The 18,164-nt window shown below is 33.5% G+C and overlaps 1 protein-coding gene across 4 annotated transcripts in view; it reads left to right on the forward strand.

Moving 5' to 3' along the window:
- The window catches only part of RTN4 (reticulon 4), a 66,359-nt gene that overhangs the window by 26,320 nt on the left and 21,875 nt on the right, over positions 1-18,164 (forward strand). Inside the window, exon 1 of one of the 4 annotated variants that reach the window (XM_060026608.1) lies at positions 7,423-7,650. The exons of the other annotated variants lie outside the window; for them this stretch is intronic. Within the exon in view, the coding sequence (XP_059882591.1) occupies positions 7,617-7,650 (34 nt within the window). The 5' untranslated portion in view covers positions 7,423-7,616. Of the gene's footprint in view, positions 1-7,422; positions 7,651-18,164 lie in introns of those variants that run through there. 4 annotated transcript variants of the gene reach the window in all.

The raw sequence follows: 18,164 nt of genomic DNA on the forward strand, positions 1-18,164 counted from the left end.
GTCTCCCATTGAAACCACTGAGATCTTGACTTAATGATAGTGATTGCTTAATACATGTTTGTTGGTTGCTTGGTTTGCCACTAGTGCACAGAACATTTTAAGTTCATAATCATAGTATAGATTGTGTTTTGCTGACCTGTTGTAACTTGGTGAGTGAAGTGTAAACCAACCAGATGTTAATTATTCATTACACTTAAAGTATGTGCTTTCCAGGAATAACCAAATAGTATTGCCATAATAAAGAACTCGCTGAAAAATGGCCCATTTATCTAGGTAAAGAATTAAAAATTATCCTTTGCCAATTTATAGATACTTCTTAAATGTGTTCATGAATAAGAACTTTCTTTTGATGATGTTTATAACTTAAAACATTTTTCTTATATTAATTTTAAAAATTGATTGTATAGCTTTTGGGCTTTCTCAGTAAAGCATTATAGATATTAAGTATTTTGTTAAAATACATTTTTAGTGAGCATATATAGGATGCTTCTTGAATATTATTAGTTGGGTTTTGATTAGGACAGTGAGCAGTTAATCTGATGAAAGTAGAAATTTAAGTACCCTGAAAAATGAAAATGTTTAATCTAACACATTGAGTAGAATTATCTTTAACTGGAAGGCTTTGAGTAAATATAAGTGTAGCTAAATTAGAAACTGACTTATTAATAAGGAAATGATTATATTTACTCAAATGTTTGACATTGTCAAATTAGTGTGGATTTATTTAGTGCTTACTGTGGGTCCAATACAGATTGAAAATAAATATGAAATATGAACCTTTATAAAAGATAGATACTGCTACATATAATATGGTTGAAAGAACTTCATCTTGGGCATCTTACACACCTAAGATCTAATCCTGGCTTTTTTACTGGATTACTTTTTTAGCTGTATGACCCTGGGCAGATGTTTTAATCTGTTTGAGCGTCAGTTAAATTTAGTAGTCAGAATTTCTCTCAGGGACCTGCTAACTGTCAGTGAAGTCAGGGTAGCAGTACATGAAGCAATCTGAAGTAATATATGCTAATTGTACAAATTTGAGAAGTAGAGAAAAGCATTTAGATGACAAAAAAATTGTAATTGTATTGCCCAGACATAATCATTGCTAATATTTTAGAATATATTCTTCTAGTCTATTTCTATGCATATGGATACTTTATGAATGCAGTGAAAAAAGGTGTTTTTCCAAACTGGGATCATACGTTATATATTGTTTATTGCTTTACAAAATTCAGCAATATATTATATTGCATAATGCCAAAATTTCCATGTCTTTATTTTTCTGCTGTGTGATTATTTAATGTTTAGTGTTCCTTGGTATTGGATATATTATAATTTAATCAGTTCTCTACGATCCTTAGATTGTCTCCAGTTTTTTAAATTTATAAATAATGCTATTATTAACCTCTTTATGTTTAAATATGTTGTACATATCTCCAAATTACTCTTTTCCATAAATTACTAGAAATAAAACCCTTGGAAATGGGTATGTACATTTTTAAGCGTTTTGACAAAAATTGGCTATCAGAAAACTTGTACTAATTTAAAAAATTTTTTATTGGAATATAGTTGCTTTACAACGTTGTGTTAGTTTCTGCTGTACAGCAAAGTGAATCACCTATACGTATACATATATCCCCTCTTTTTTGGATTTCCTTCCCATTTAGGTCACCACAGAGCACTGAGTAGAGTTCCCTGTGCTATACAGTAGGTTCTCATTAGTTATCTATTTTTTACATAGTAGTGTATATATTGTCAATCCCGATCTCCCAATTCATCCCACCCACCCTCTTCCCCCTTAGTATCCTTATGTTTGTTCTCTATGTCTGTGTCTCTATTTCTGCTTTGCAAATAAGTTCATCTGTATCATTTTTCTAGATTCCACATATAAGCTAATGATGTTTGTTTTTCTCTTTCTGACTTCACTTTGTATGACAGTCTCTAGGTCCATCCATGTCTGTACAAATGGCACAATTTTGTTCCTTTTATGGCTGAGTAATATTCCATTGTATATATGTACCACATCTTTCTTTATCCATTCCTCTGTTGATGGACATTTAGGTTGCTTCCACGTCCTGGCTATTGTAAATAGTGTTGCAATGAACATTTGGGTGCATGTATCTTTTCAAACTAGTTTTCTCCGTTATATGCCCAGGAGTGAGATTGCTGGATCATATGGCAGTTCTATATTTAGTTTTTTAAGGAACCTCCATATTGTTCTCCGTGGTGGCTGTATCAATTTACATTCCCCCCAACAGTGTAGGAGGGTGCCCTTTTCTCCACACCCTCTCCAGCATTTGTTTATAGACTTTTTGATGATGGCTATTCTGACTGGTGTGAGGTAATACCTCATTGTAGTTTTGATTTGCATTTCTCTAATAATGACATTGAGCATCTTTTCATGTGCTTTTTGGCAATCTGTATATCTTCTTTGGAGAAATATCTATTTAGATCTGCCCACTTTTTGATTGGGTTTTTTTTTTGATATTGAGCTGCATGATCTCTTTGTATATTTTGCAGATTAATCTTTTGTCACAACTTGTACTGATTTTTACCCTTCTAATGGAGTAAGACAACAACCCATTTCTCTATTGATCACCAACAATTAGTAGTATTTATTAATATTGTTTTTTTAATCAGAAAATTTTGATAGCTAAGGACTTATACATTATACAAAATTCAAAAAGTACTATTACAGTAAGTCTTCTTCCTGTCTTAACTAAGCTGCCTAGTGCTCCTTCTTAGAGTCATTTACTAGACTTCTCATGTATCCTTCCAGACATTGTATACCTGTCTTTTTTTTAAAAAAAAAAAAAAACCTTTACCAGTTTGATAGGTTAAAGTAGTTATCTTGCTGTTTCGATCTTCGATTATTAGTGAAGGTGAGCATGTTCCACATATTTATTGGCTATTTGTATTTCTTTTGTGAATTGCCTGTTCATACTCTTTGCCCATTTTAAAATTTAGAATCGCCTCTTTCTGATTTTATGAGAGTTCTTTATATAGAGTGGATGCAAATCCTTGTCATGTTACAGTTTTCCCTTAGTTTTCTAAATAATTTTTATTTTACTTTGCATTTTGGTGGATATTTTCAGTTTTCACCTGGGAAAATTTATAACTTAATTTATTTACTAATTTATAGTTTCATTTTTATGTTTAATTCTGATCTGTTCAAAATTGATTTTGAATTCTGGTCAGAGATCATTTTATCCCACATGCCTTTCTGGTGTTGGAGTTGTTTTCCTATCCCCATCACACTCTGATAGTCCCCTAGTACCAGGCAACAATCCTAAGGAAGAGCCAGAAAATTGAGAACAGTTTTAGCCAGGTTGCATGCTTTGGGTTGGACAGTCAACGGTACTATGGGTGTTGGTGCCATCTAGTGTTGTAGATAGAAAACGATGTCTGTGGAATGCTCTGTAATTGACCATATGGAAATTCAGTTGGGCTGAGAAATTTAGTGAGTTGTGGATATCTGCTTCACAGTAACAAATGACTTTGAAAATGACTTTATAAAAGAATTTTGAATTTTGACACATCGTACTGAATCAAACAAATGCTTGAATCATGCTATGATAAACATTATGAAATGACCTTAAAGATTCCCCCAAACATGTACTTCAGTGAAAACTTAAAAGTTTTAAAAGATCTGTTCAAAACCCAATGACTATTAAATTTTTAAATTCCAGGTTTAAAAATGCTTTGGATCTTTTGGATTATCTGTGTATTTATTTTAGATTATAATATAAGAAATCAACATTTATTTAGTTCTCATTGAATAGTATCACTTTCAGTTTCTTTCTGTATAATTTTTAGTATGTATTTTTATCAGCTTATATGGAATTGTTTATAGACCTTAAAATGCTCATTATATTTTGGTTATTTTTTAACTTGTCATTCATTTTCTAGACTAAAGTCTTTGTTCATGTCTTAAGGTTCAATTCAGTAGTTAGTGCTGAAGTGCTGTAATTTAGTCCATAGAGGGCATTACGTTACAGCATATGGTATTAAACAGCATTATTTAATATCTTTCAGTAATGGGACATATGTTTAGTTTTATACTTTTGTATAGTTCAGAATAATTAAATTTTGAAGTAAGTTTAAAACTACTGTGTAGCTGTAATTTTTTTCTTTTTATTAAAAAGTCCTGTTATCTGTTGCTGGAAAGTAGAAATTTTTTTAGCGATCAAGAATTGCATACAAGCAACCCCCAGTTTAGAGAGTAGCACTTTCAATCCAAATGACCACCTCTTTCTCACCTTATTTGCCTTCATTTCTAAACATTGTAAAGCAAACAAAGCAAAACAAAAACTTGAGTTTTTCTGGGGTTCAGAATTAGAGGAAGGAAAGAAATGGAAAAAGAGGAATATCTTGGGAGAGCTGGCCTGGGAGGTCTTAGAGTTTACATATTGTTGCCTATTCCAAAATACAGTCCTCTACTGTTGGAAATCCTGCCACTTAGGTACAAGACACACACACACACACACACACACACACACACACACACACACACGTTTATGAGAGTGTTATAGAGAAAGGAGTTTTTTATTCTTTAGTAGGACTTATTTTAATCATATAATTTTCCTGCTAATGAGGTAAGTGCACGAAGAAAATGAGAGTTTTGATCTGAGATATGAAGAGAAGAGAAATGTAGAGAGTGTAGGTAATTTTAGAGCATGGGTACTGTTTGGAAAGGAGTTAGGGGTGTGTTTGGGGTGGTTTTGGTCATTGGTTTTTGTCATGCTTTGGGGAGGTACTGGGTTTATGGACATTGAGGAATGAGAAGTTGCCAATCATGAACTCAGAACAGGTGATTTCAAAAGTTCAGTGTAAGGCTGATTTTGAGTTTAGGAAGAGAAGAATTCCCCCCTTCCCTACCCCCATGCACAATATGCAGTAGGACTTAGAATTCAGACAGCACTTTTACTTGCTTGTATTATAAATAAAGGAATCTTCTGTGCTTCTCTCCTTTGGAAGCCTTTACTTTTAAGGGAAAATAAGTTTCTATCCCAAATAATCAATGTGGTATCTGCTCTATTTGAAAATTGTCCTTGAAATAATTTTTCATTTTTAAACAAAATGTTAAATATTTGAAGGAAAACAAATAAGTTTTTAACAGATTTATGTTCTCTATTTGCCTGTTATCTTGGGATTTAATATGGAATAGGACCTGTAATCTACCCATATAAAATTTTTTCTCAGCTGGAGGAGAATAGAACTACAGTAACAAAGCACAGTAATGTGTGTGTGTGTGTGTGTGGTGGTGGGGTGCTTCTTTTTAAAGAGGGTATTGGGTTATTGCCTAGAATTGAATGGCTTAATATATGCACTTTCTTAGATATGATTTACAGGCTTTGTTTCCTTATGGTTTACTGGTTAAAAATTATAGCATAATAATAGTAAATAGCTAGCACTTACATAGGGCCACTTTTTATCAGGCACTGTCCTAAGGCCTTTTGCATACACAAACTCATTTGATCCTGTCATCACAATAAGCCTCGCCCAGTGGCTTTACATTTTTAACAGATTGGTCTCATCAGATTTTAAAATTTAAGCACTTTTTCCTTAGGTTACCAAACTTAAAACAACTCTAGTTTTAAAACTTTCTAAGAAAGAAATGGGCAAAATGTAAATTGATTTATCTTAGTTAGTTTTCCCTGTAAACTTAATAGCCTAAATTGCAAAGATCATAAAAGCTAAAGAATTAGATATTACTATGCAAGGTCTAATTTCAGGGCTCCTATTTTGACCTCTTAATCTGCCAGGGGAGCTATTAAGTATGTTTAACATTTAGATGAATGGGTGTTATTATATGTTCTTGCTCTCTCAGATGATTTTTAAAAATTGTTACACCAAGTCAAGTACTGGAAGATGTGAATAAAATGAATGGTAAATACCCTTTTTCTCAAGAAATCTTTTTTCCCCCCTACTATTAGTGTAGTAATCTCTGACTTCAAAACAGTGTTTGGGCGATGTTTTTGAGTGCGTTATTCTAATGCTAAAGTATTTATTGGCCTTCAGTCTTAAGGGATTCATTATTAGAAAATACTGTTTTGAAAATATTATGTAGTTAATGAATAGTTTGGGATTTCTAACTATTGCATGAAGAGGCCAGAGATTTTCAGCTATGATATGACTTGGTGACAAGTGTTCTCAAATATCACATTATACAAGGGTTCAGTGAATAAAGTTTAAAGTTAAATATTAACTTCTGAGCTGAGAATACTAGACTCTCTTTAAAAATTGCTTTGCTTTATTTATGTTTGGAGTTAGAGAGGCAGGGAGGAAAAGAACTGAGTTCTTGATATTCAGGCCACTTCTGATTTGAAGAATTTTGCAGGGTTTTGCAGCCCACACAGTTTTACAGCAAGTTCCAAAAAATATCATACCTATTTCAATGTAGCTATATAGTCTTCTGAAGTATGTAGTTTTGTACATAGGCTCCATATCTTATAATACTTAAGCATATCTCACATTTAAAAATATTTTCGCTGATTTGTCATTATATGTTGCCTTTAATGCTAAGTCAAATGATAATATCAGTTAAAACAGTTGTGAGACGTTAGTAAGGACGTAATATTCTGCACTGGAACGAATGCCAATTTTATAAAGTTGAACAAAAATTTCAGAAATTTCTTATATAGATTTGTTTTATCAGTAAAATTTTAGTTTGGTCTTATGTCACTTTCTCAAAGCAAATGTGGTATAATTAGCACCTGAATATTTCTCCTCAAGCAAAGAGTCTATTAATAGTACCTGCAGTGGTGTCTAATAGATATTTATTGAAAGATCGATTTGGAGCAGGTGGTAATTAAGAATAAGTATATATTTGCAAGTCTCTGGATTTCTGTAGTTGCAAAAGAAGGAAAAGATAGCATTACCTGAGAAATATGAGATTGCTGAAATTAAGTAAAAAATTTTTTCTATTTAAGTAACATATTCAGTAAACATTAATAATTTGACTTTGTGATTCTCCTGCCATACCCTCATAAGGGTGCAAAATGCTGATAATTTAAGAGAAAGTAAGAAGAGACTCGCATTTCCCAGGCTTGAAATTTAAGCTGTTACCCTTCTTTGGATCAGTCCATTTTTATCTTATCAGGTAACCATTGATTTTAAAGTTTTAAATGAAGCTGGAAACCAGCAGCATAATTCCCCTATCTGTCAAAAAATAAATAAATAAAAATAAAACAAAATAAGATTATAAAAAACTGTACATGGCTTTAAGTGCATTTCAAATATATTCAGTGGTTTACTCTGCCAGAAGAACAACCCTCTTTTCTTTCTTTTCTTTTGGTGGCCTTCCCCTCCCCCTGCAAAAGTAGCTCCATTTGGTGTGAGCAACAAGCAAAAGACTAGAACAATAAACAGATAGAGGAAGGCGGTAGTGCCTGAGTATTAGTAGCCTAGTTACAGATTGCACTGCGTCAGACTGCTCCACACCCAGAAGGCGTCAGGTGACTTCAGTCCTGCTGCAGTTGTGCAGCAGAGGAGACTGCAGATACGGTTGAGGAAACGGATATTTCATGTCTCAGGGGGTAGATTTTTGCAGTTACAGCTTTTCTGTTGGTATGCATAATTGATAATTGCATCTGTAGGGCAGATCGTGACAAGAGATGGACGGTCAGAAGAAAACTTGGAAGGACAAGGGTATATCTGCTTTTTAATCTTTATTCATTTTTTAATGTGACCAGTAATATATATTTCTATGAATAAGCTTTGCAATTCAGATATATTTTGGATTGAAAATGAAGCCTATGAAGGGTTTAAGAGTAAAGGATTAAAACAGCTATTTCAAATGTGTTTTTGCGGTTCGTTATGTATGAGAAAATGTCACGCTGTTCTGCTTCACTGGCATTTGATTTAGTCTTTGCAGTCCTATCGTTGATTAGGTTCTATTCTTTAATCTTGCAGGTTGTGAACAATATAGTTTTAACATAATTTCATTTGGTCACTTTGGTGTGATAAATCTACATAGCCATGTTTGTATTCCATAATGACATATTTTCTGTGACTAAGTATTTTTTTTTTTTTTTAATCTGATTTGGTGTAGTTGAAATTCTATCCAAAGGTTTGTAGATAGCAAGATCCTGTGTTTGCAGTAAGCCTGTTTTCTTCTTTGGAAATATTATTGAACCTTTAAAGTTATTACCAGTCACCTTTTAATTAGATTATAATTTTGTGTATCTTAAAATGGTTAAAATGTATACACAGTAGTTTTAAATGTGTGTCCATATTTAAGTCACTAACCTTTGTCCTTGTAATAACCAATCAGTGATCTTGATCCCCTTTCCTCCCCCTTGAAAGCCCAGATCCTTTCAAGTCTCAGTGGATTGGGGTTGTGTAAGAATTTAAGCTTGTAAGTGTAATGAATATTTTTAAAGTATTTTATTATGTAGATGGTTAAATGTGCCATTTTAAGAAAAAGGGAAGGTGGGTGGGCTGTGTATCTGACCTTTATAATAAATTGTCTTAAAAATTATTAGAGCTATTTTTTTAACATCTTTATTGGAGTATAATTGCTTTACAATGGTGTGTTAGTTTCTGCTTTATAACAAAGTGAATCAGTTATACATATACATATGTTCCCATATTAGAGCTATTTTTAAGTAGTCCAGTTAGACATTCCACACAAGCAATTTGTTTTCCTGGCCACATTCAAGTTTTATAATTAAAAAAAAAAATTTCTATAGCAGAATTGTTAGCAGGATTGGTGATAATGTTTCTAAAAGCAATATGTGTAGCTAATTACAGGAACCTTTACAACATCCTTTTAAAAATTGGTTCAATGAAGTATTGTGGGGAAAAGGTGAGCTTAAGATTGAGTTCATATTGAGACATTGGAAAGATCTTACAGTTAACACTTAACAGAAAATAATATAGCTTTGGAGTTTTACCTTTATTGTTTCTTTACATGTGAATTTAATGAATAGAAGGATTTTTATTTCTTCATCCTTTTCTGACCATTAGCATTACAAAGGGAAAGTAAATTGCTATATTAGTTTTCGATAAGTAAAACTGATACTAGTGATAACAATACAATAAATCCAGACTTTAAAAATAGGTAAAAAATCACATCAGGGCCTACTCATCAACTATTAAGGCTCTGTATTAATAATTGGAGTCTTAGACCATTTAATAGCATCTTAAGTTCTTTATTTGCTAAACTAATTTAGGAATATTTTGAGATTGGAGAAATTAAGTTCCAGTATAGTCCATATTATTATACCAGACATTTATTTTGATTATTTTTAGGTACTAAGTATAAAATCAAATTTACGCTTGAATGTCTGTCTCTGGGGAGCCTCATTTTGTATGTAAGTGGAATGGCCTGATATTTTTTTAGTGTTTGGCTTTTTTGCTTGGGAAGACTAACTTTACCTATTGTTCTGGTTCATTGCTTAAGTTATATTTTAGTATTTATCAGCAGCTAATTTTAACGTTGCAGATTAGAGGTTATGACTTAAATGGAAATCCGTGAGAAGCTGAAACTGCCATGGAGTGAGTTTTTCCTCATTTTATGAAAAGTGTGGCGATAGAGGAAAGAGTCTAAGCTTTCTAGGTATATTAAAAAACAAACTTAAGCCCATATATTATTCTACTCTTTTGCCACCCTTGTTCCCTCCTTAAGTCCCATGGTTGAAATACATCCAGTTGGTATATCTGATTATGGTAACATGTAAGGGTATAAAGAAGTGAGAGATACTCTGATTTCCGTGTTTTAAAGAGTCTTTTTTTAGCTTATTAACTAGTATTTAAGACATTTATCTTGCAGGCTAAGACCAAAATTAATAATTTATATTTTATACATTTTTCATCTTGGATTTTCTATTGTTCTTAGTGGGATACTTACAATAAATGAAATCTATGAAGTACCTGATTATTGGGGTTAAAATGGAAAGCATTGATTAAGACAGTCAAAAGATTTTCAAGAGCTTAAAATAGAAGGAATTGGGTAGGTTTGGGGGTTTGGGTGGGGTGGGAGAATGATTTAACCACTAAACAAGGTGTAATTTAGACAGTGAATAGAGCTTTCTGGGTAGAACAGAATATTTATAGGATAGTAGTTGAAAGATAAGATTGGTATAAGTAAAGAATGTAGAAGACTTGTAAGATCTAGGTCAGGTTTCCTCAAACTTCCCTGAAGAGGAGAATCACCTAGTGCTTCTTTATTTTTATATGATTCCTGTGACCCTATTCAGATCTACCACATCAGAATTTATAGGGGAAAGGCATGGCAATATGTTAAGCACCTTGACAAAGGGTTGTGTTAATATTAGGCAAATGTAGGAAACACCAACCTAGTTTTTAAAGTTTCTGTTCTCATATGTTTTGATTTTGGCCAGAGTGAGAATCTTACCGTTTTTGGTCTTCAGTTTCCTCTTCTGCATGATTTCTAGTATTCCAATTTTGATGTTCTCTGGTTTTATGAAAAGATACCCTGGGTCAGATTGCAGAAGATATTGACTTTTGGATTTTATCATAAAGGAAATAAAGAGCCTTTGGAAGTTTTAAAGTAGGGAGTGGTAAAATGACAGCAAGTTTGAAAGACTGCTTTGGGGTGCTATATAAGATAAATTGGAGAAGAACTTAGAGGCAGAACAGGATGACTGTATTTGTGCCCAGATGTGCCTGAACTTGGCCTGAAGTAGGAATGAAAAGGAGGTGGCAGGTTTGAGAAACTTAGAAAGGAATACTTGATATTTGACATAGATTTGTGGGACTAGGGTGAGGGAGGGACTCAAAGGACAACATGAAATTTCAGTCAGAGTGCAACCTTGGCAATGCTAGTGCTTTAGTGTCAGTAGAAATAGAGCTAAAGTAGGTAGAAATGATGCAAAGTTCTGTTTTGGAAACTTCAAATTTGAAGCTCAGAGAAATGACAGGCTTAATGATGAATGCAGAATTGGGAATTGAATGCAAAGTGAGACAGATGAATACTGTGAGGAAATTTGCATAGAAAGAACAGAAGGGGCTTCCCTGGTGGTGCAGTGGTTGAGAGTCTGCCTGCCGATGCAGGGGACACTGGTTCGTGCCCCCGGGCGGGAAGATCCCACATGCCGCGGAGCGGCTGGGCCCGTGAGCCACGGCCGCTGAGCCTGCGCGTCCGGAGCCTGTGCTCCGCAATGGGAGAGGCCACAGCAGTGAGAGGCCCGCGTACCGCAAAAAAAAAAAAAAAGGAACAAGATTAAGGAAGGAGAGCCTAAAACCTATATTGTGGAGACATGGAGCACAAGGAGGGATCAGGAAGTTATAGTCGGAGCAGTAAAAGCAGCAGGTTAGGGCTGGTTCCCTGATATTAGGGAGGGAGAGATTTTTCAAGAGGGAATGGATGGTTAAATACTAGAGAGAAGCCATTTAATGTGAAGATTGAGAAATGATTGTGGACCCTGTTGAATTTTAGGAATATGTACAACACTACCCATTATTAGTAGTGTTTTTGGGATTTGGCAGTTAACATACTGTAGGTGACCTTTGAGAGGAGTTTGTGTAGGATGGGGACAGAAATGTTTCTAGCATTAAAATTCAGTTTGATTATACGGCAAGACAAAAACTGACTTTGGACCATTTCTGGAGCATACTTCTTGCAGAGGTTCTTGTAGGGCTCCCTTATCTTTACTTTTGCTAAGTCACTTTCAATTTCTTTCAAAGGTTACTGAGTATATGGGTAAAGGTGTACGCTCATACTGACATTCAGGTAGAGAGGAGAAAGGGGTCTTGGCTGCTTGAAATAAATGTCCCTGGGAATCTCCCCCCCAAAAAAAAATCCTGAGAAGGGAACTTGGGTGTTAATCAATTGCGAGACCTATTGATTGGAGGAAGCCTCCTGCTTTTCAGTTCTAAACGTAGTTGAAACCCAGCGTTTAGTCATTTCATTAGATATTTCTTCTGGATCTTGGTTTAGTAGTGCAACACTGTGTGTGTGTATGTACGTGTGTATGTTGTAGAAAATTTAGAAGGTCTGTGGAAGAATAAAACCATCACTTCACAGAGTGGTTTTGGTGTGTATTTCTAACGGTGTGTGTATGTGTTGGGGTTACGTATGGTACATTTTGTTCCATAATCATTTTTCTCACACTAAATGGGGAAATACCTTTCATTTAGAAATATTCTACATTGTTTTAATGGGTGTAGTATTCTAAGTATGTACTGTTGATCCCTTATAGTTAAATATTCAAGTTATTCCTAAATTTTTTGCAAACATGAAGAAAGCTAAAATGAATATAATTGAATATAAATTATTGCTCTTATTCATAATTATTTCCAAATTGCTGGGTTGTAGTATTTAGGCTTTTGGTTCATGTTGCAGAACTTCCCTTCAGAAAGATACACATTATTTTGAGTAATGTATAGGAGTGTCTGTCCTGAAACCTTGGCCAAGATTAAGTACTACATACGCATTTCTGATGGTTTTAACTCTTTCTAAGATAGCTGTTTTGTCAGTTTTAAGTAAATTACTTGATGAGAACCAGATTTAAATTGAAAAAGTAAATTGGTAATTTTTTTCTCCTATATATGGTTTAAAGTTTTGCATGGATAAGTAGTGGGAGCAATGGAAATATCTTCTCAGTTTTCTTTATTTACCCAAATCCGGGTACTCTTAATTCCTTGTCAGAACTTCTAACTGGTTTTTCCACTAAATCCTATATGTTAAGCCAAATTAATCTTCCTAAAGTATGGCTCTAATCATAGCACTTAAGGGGTTTTCCTTTACTTTTCAAATTAAGTTCATACTATCCTGGACTTTTAAGAGGCATTCCATGGTCTAATCCTAGCCTTTATAATCCCATCTCCCATTACTCTGTCTCCAGCCACATTGAAGGACTTGTTTCCTAAACATGACTGTTCTTTGCATTTGCTTGTGTTTTTCTCTCTGTCTAAAATCCCCCTTCCCATTTCATTTTGCCCAAGTCTTGTCAAAAGCCCAATCCTTCCTGAAGTATTCACCTTCCAGGTGGAGGGAATCCAGTATTCCTCAGAACTCCTATCTCTTGCTTTTCGTTTTGTGCCTTCTGTTACAGTTATATATCTATATCTATATATATTACAGTTATATATAACTAATATATATGTATATAATACATGTAATATATATGTAATTAAAAATATATATTTTATATATATATATAAATAAATATTGGCTTTTTTTTCTAGTCTGTAAATTCCTTGAAGGCAGCAAAAGAAACAGTGGTGGCCTTATCACTGGGTCTCCTCATTGACTCCACACAGCTTTTCAACAAAGTGACAGGATGAGAACTTTGATGTTCAGCCAGGTTTATTCCTGGCCTGAGCCTTATACATCCATTCTTGGGAATTTTTTTAAATGGTTTTTCAAATGGGAGAAATAAAAGGGATCCTCTACCTTACCCCTTTTTTAAAGGAGCAATTAATTAAGCAACTTCTGTAAATCCAGGATTTTTAGATCATACCCACAGGCAAGACATCTTAATAGTCACTTATTCTTGTTTTATGGGTAAGGAAACCAAGAAAACTAAAGAGATTAAATTATTTGTTCAGGACTAGACAGCTAGTGGCATAGGGCCATTATCATGGATAATGCTCATTTATGTTACTGGATGTGTATTTATGTGTATGTAATGTATATGTTTAAATTTGCCTCATTGCTTTCAAACTTTTTAATCCAATCACCTTTTAGGCATTTATGTAAGGTATTGCTAGACACTAAAATACTGTTTGTCTCTCCTCAATACCACGATCTTATATTTATTCTAGGTAGCTCAAAGCAATTTAAGATTAAAAAATTATTAAATGTTAATGATACTTCTGCAAGTCTATTGTTAAGAGTTGGCAATTGAGACAGATTTAGGAATTACTACTCTCAGATTACCCGAAATTCTGATTTTCCATAAGAATAGCTGTTGCTAGTGTATAGTTGTTGTATATACTCATTTGTGTATTTTTTTCCACTTAAATAATCTAAAATTAAAATAGATTATCCTGGTCAGTGATGTGAATACTTTACCTTATTTCATTATCTGTACTATTAGCTATTTATTCATTGAGCATTTATACTGAGTGTGTGCCATAGGTGTGTAAGGTTATAGAAGTATAACTATAACTAGTTTACCTACTAGTGAAGTTGATTCTCTTTTTAAACTAGTAATTTGCTCAGACTTTCCCCCCTATTCCAGTTTATTAAGCTTTTCAGGTTTATAGAGTTATGGAACAGTATGTTTTCCATTTAGTTTTTATTAGTAGAAAACAGGATTTTGGCAGCAATTTCCTATTTCTAAGGTTTGGTGCCTATTTCTTGTAATGTGTGTATGCCAACAAGAAGTAAAGTTGGAAGTGGGAAGTTAGAATTATTTTCTGCTGTATTTTTTGTCATCTTCTAATAAAGCTGGAAATGGAATGTGGGATTAAAGGAAGTGTTGAAAACAACATGAACTAATTAATTAAATAAATTGTTGTGGTGGTTATTGAACCTCACTGTTTTCAGTCTCAGAGAAATTTGGATTTTCCTAAGAAGGCAGCAACAATCATAGGTAGTTTTACCTTCCTTCAGTATATTAAGACATTTTCTACTTGAGGATACTTAATATAAGAGAAACAAGCACTTAAAGTAAGCTCAAATTTCATGGCAAATAACGGAGGGAAAAAGATTTGGTTAAGACTTGAAACATAAAACCAACAGTTATGAAAATAAGTTTTAGTTTATTTTTAACAAAGTTTAGGTTGTAATCACAGCTGTGCATAAGTCTTAGAATGAACAGAGATGAATCAAGCTTTTGGGCTTTTTGGTGTGTATTTTTTACTAGAAAATTGTTTGGTAGCACAACATGATATTTTTGTGGTTGAATTTTCACAGTGGATCACATGTAATGTCCTTTTACAAAAATGTTCAAGGGTTTTAATGACTTTCCTCGTGGCTTCTCTTAATCTTTTGAGGTCAGATATTCTGTTTTGAAGTGCCTATTGGACTGTCAATCTCTTTTGGAGTAGTTCTCCAACATCACTCAAAACATTAACCGTACAAAATGCTACATTATTAGGAAGATCTGCAGTTTTGTGTTGTGGTTGATTTGTGTTGTCTTATCTATTAATATCTATCTAGCTATAGCTATTTATAGTTTTATTTTTTTCAGAGAGAGGGACAATTTAGATGGCTTCTAGGAACTACAATTTGCAGTTTGAACAGAACATGATTTACTCCTATTACTGAATCTATGTTACTGGAATTTACTGGTCTGTGTATATAACTCTGCTCATGGTGTTAGTTAATTACTTCTCTCTTTAAATTGGGGTTGAAACACTATTTGGAATCCTCAAGTAGGGTAAAAAGCAAACTTGAGTACTGATAAATTCCTTTAAATACAAAATATGTGGTATGATGTAAAGAGTGAGACCTTCACAGTCAGACCTGAATTTCAATCAGTAACCCTGCACAATTTATTTAATAATACTTCTGAGCCTCGATTGCCTTATGTATAAAGTGCAGATAATAAACACTTTATAGAGTTGTTGTGATTAGTGATAATGTATATAAAGTACTTGCACAGTTCCTTGCTCAGAATAGGGGATTACTAAATTTTTATAGAAAGGGCAAATACAGAATTTATACTAGTTTTATGTAAAATATTTCTTCCTTAGATGTGTGGTTGTTGAAATGGACAACATACTGTAAAGTTGTCAGAAGTAAGACAGGGAAGCTTTAGTGATGAAAAAGACAAGGACCTGAAATTGTATCTTTTAAAAACTCTAGCTACAGGATGAGGAGAGATGGCCAAGAGAGATGCTGGTTTGCCAAGTATTTGGTTGAGATACTTTGTAGCAATACTAGGTATCCTTCAACCTGAAACTTGCTAACTGAAACCAAGTTAGCAGTGCTTTCAGAGAAAGTTGAACTCACCTTTTAAATAATCAGAGCTTAGTTAAGCATCGTATTTAATATTTGATTGCCCTGCCTGACTGTATCTCTTCAGACATTACTTTTATTTAGTGTGTTTAATTCATCAAGCATTTCCATGTGTGAAATCTCCATTCATTTTCAACTGACTTGTTAGGTGGCTATCATTTTTCTAATTTTACATGATGGTAACTAGAAGGAAGAAATAGGACTCAAGCTCCTCTTACCGTGTTTGCTGAAAGAGTTAAGCTCCCACTCTGCACAGATATTTTTGTGGACCACCACCTGTCATTTTTTAGCCAAGTGAATGGTTATTATATGGAGATAAAATGCTTACTATGTGGTAATAAATGATCAACTCTGAATTCTAGTCACTTTTCCTGGCAGTTGGGAAGAATTTGATTTAAGGATTGTGATTTCTAATAAATACATAATTATTTATTAATATAAAGACCATGGTTGTGAAAAATAACAACTGAAACTTTAGTATCATTCTAATATTCATATGTTTATTAACTTCCTTTTTAACTGCCTTTCTCCCTTTCTCATTCTTCATCTGACTTTATTAAAGAGAACTTAATATTTGCTTTTGCTTAGGAAGTAGGCATTTTACTGCTAGCTGTTCTTGTTCTCCCAGTATTTTGGGGACCACCTAGTTCAATGTTTTTTTCCACCCAGACAAAAGATTTAAAAATTGAAACCTGACTTCAGGCTGTTCAAGGAAGAGCTACAGTAAGAATTTGATTTGAGGCAAAATGTAATTGGATGGCTCCTGCATGTAAGGCTGGCACTATTTTTAGCTATGACAGATGACAGTTAATGATTACCAGATGTAGGCAACTCGTCTTACTCTGCATTGGGCCAGAAGTGTTTCTTTTGAATAAGAGATGATAGTGTACTGAATTATTTTAAATGAAAATTTTAGTTTGATAAATTGCTACTGCTTAAAGCACTATCAAAATAAAGATTTTTCACATTTTCATTTGGAAAACAAAAGTGGGGAAGCACTGCAGGGAATAAATCACTTTTTTTTAAGTGACAAAAATTTGTTTAAATTGATCAGAATTATTTTAGTAATACACAAGCATCCTCCATTGTTATAAGAGGAAAAAGCACTGTTAGATTAATTTCAGATCTTTAAAAGGATATTTCATGAACATTTTATTTAAGAATAAAGTTTACATCACAGTAGGTTGCCTTGCATGATTAACACTCCATTCTGCAGTGTAGAAGGAAACTTCAGGAATCATGAAGGTTTAAATTTTCCTTTACAAGCCCTTTGTCTTAATTTTGGTTTCTCACTGATAAAGAGGCCATTGAACTCTTCCTTCATAAACAAAACTAATAAAGTGATTACAGAGGAATCCAAAATTAGCATTTTAGTGACCCTATAGTTCTTATTTAAAGATGTCCTTTATTTTAATTTGAAAATATTACAGTCTTTAATTATTCTTAGGAATAGAAACATTTTAATCTGATCACTATTCAGACAGTGCAGCAAATATTAATGAAGCAGGTAATGAGAATATAAAGATGAAATGCATTTAAGCAGCCCTTCAGGGTCTAGTAAGGAGAGACAAGCCTGTAAAACAATATTTACTGTTTTATAAATTATCTGAAAGCATTGCTATTTGTTACTTAATAAGTGTGGATATCTGATGGTAGTTTAAATAAAACAAATGTTAAATCCAAAGCACAGAAACATTTTTTGAATAATTAGGATTAGTGCATGCTTTAAACTGGCATTAAGTGTGCATTCATTGTAATCAATTAGTAATATTTATTGAAGGTTTAGTTGGTTCAGGCTTTGTGCTTAGCTCTGGAGATGTGGTAGGTAGTAAGATAAAATGCTGTCTTCTGGAGCTTACAACCTAGCAGAGAAACATGTTTAAAATGAGTTTGTTTTTTTTTTAATTAAGTGTACATACAGCTCATTGACTTAGTATACTTATGGAATTGTGCAGCCATCACCATCATTTAATTTCAGAACATTTTCATTCCCCCCCCCCCCAAAAAAAAATCTTAAACCCATCATCAGTCACTCGCCATCTCTCCTCCTCCCAGTTACTGGCAACCACAAATCTACTTTCTGCCTCTCTAGAACTGCCTATTCTAGACACTTCATGTAAACAGAACCATACGACTGTGTAACCTTTTGTGTTTGCCTTCTTTAACTTAGCATAATATTTTCAAGCCTCATCCATGCTGTAGCATGTTATCAGCACTTCATTCCTTTTTATTGCCCAATAATATTCCATTGTACGAATATTTTGTTTATTCATTAGTTGATGGACAT

The sequence above is a fragment of the Delphinus delphis genome, chromosome 12 (genome assembly GCF_949987515.2).
Source record: "Delphinus delphis chromosome 12, mDelDel1.2, whole genome shotgun sequence".
Lineage (NCBI taxonomy): Eukaryota > Metazoa > Chordata > Mammalia > Artiodactyla > Delphinidae > Delphinus > Delphinus delphis.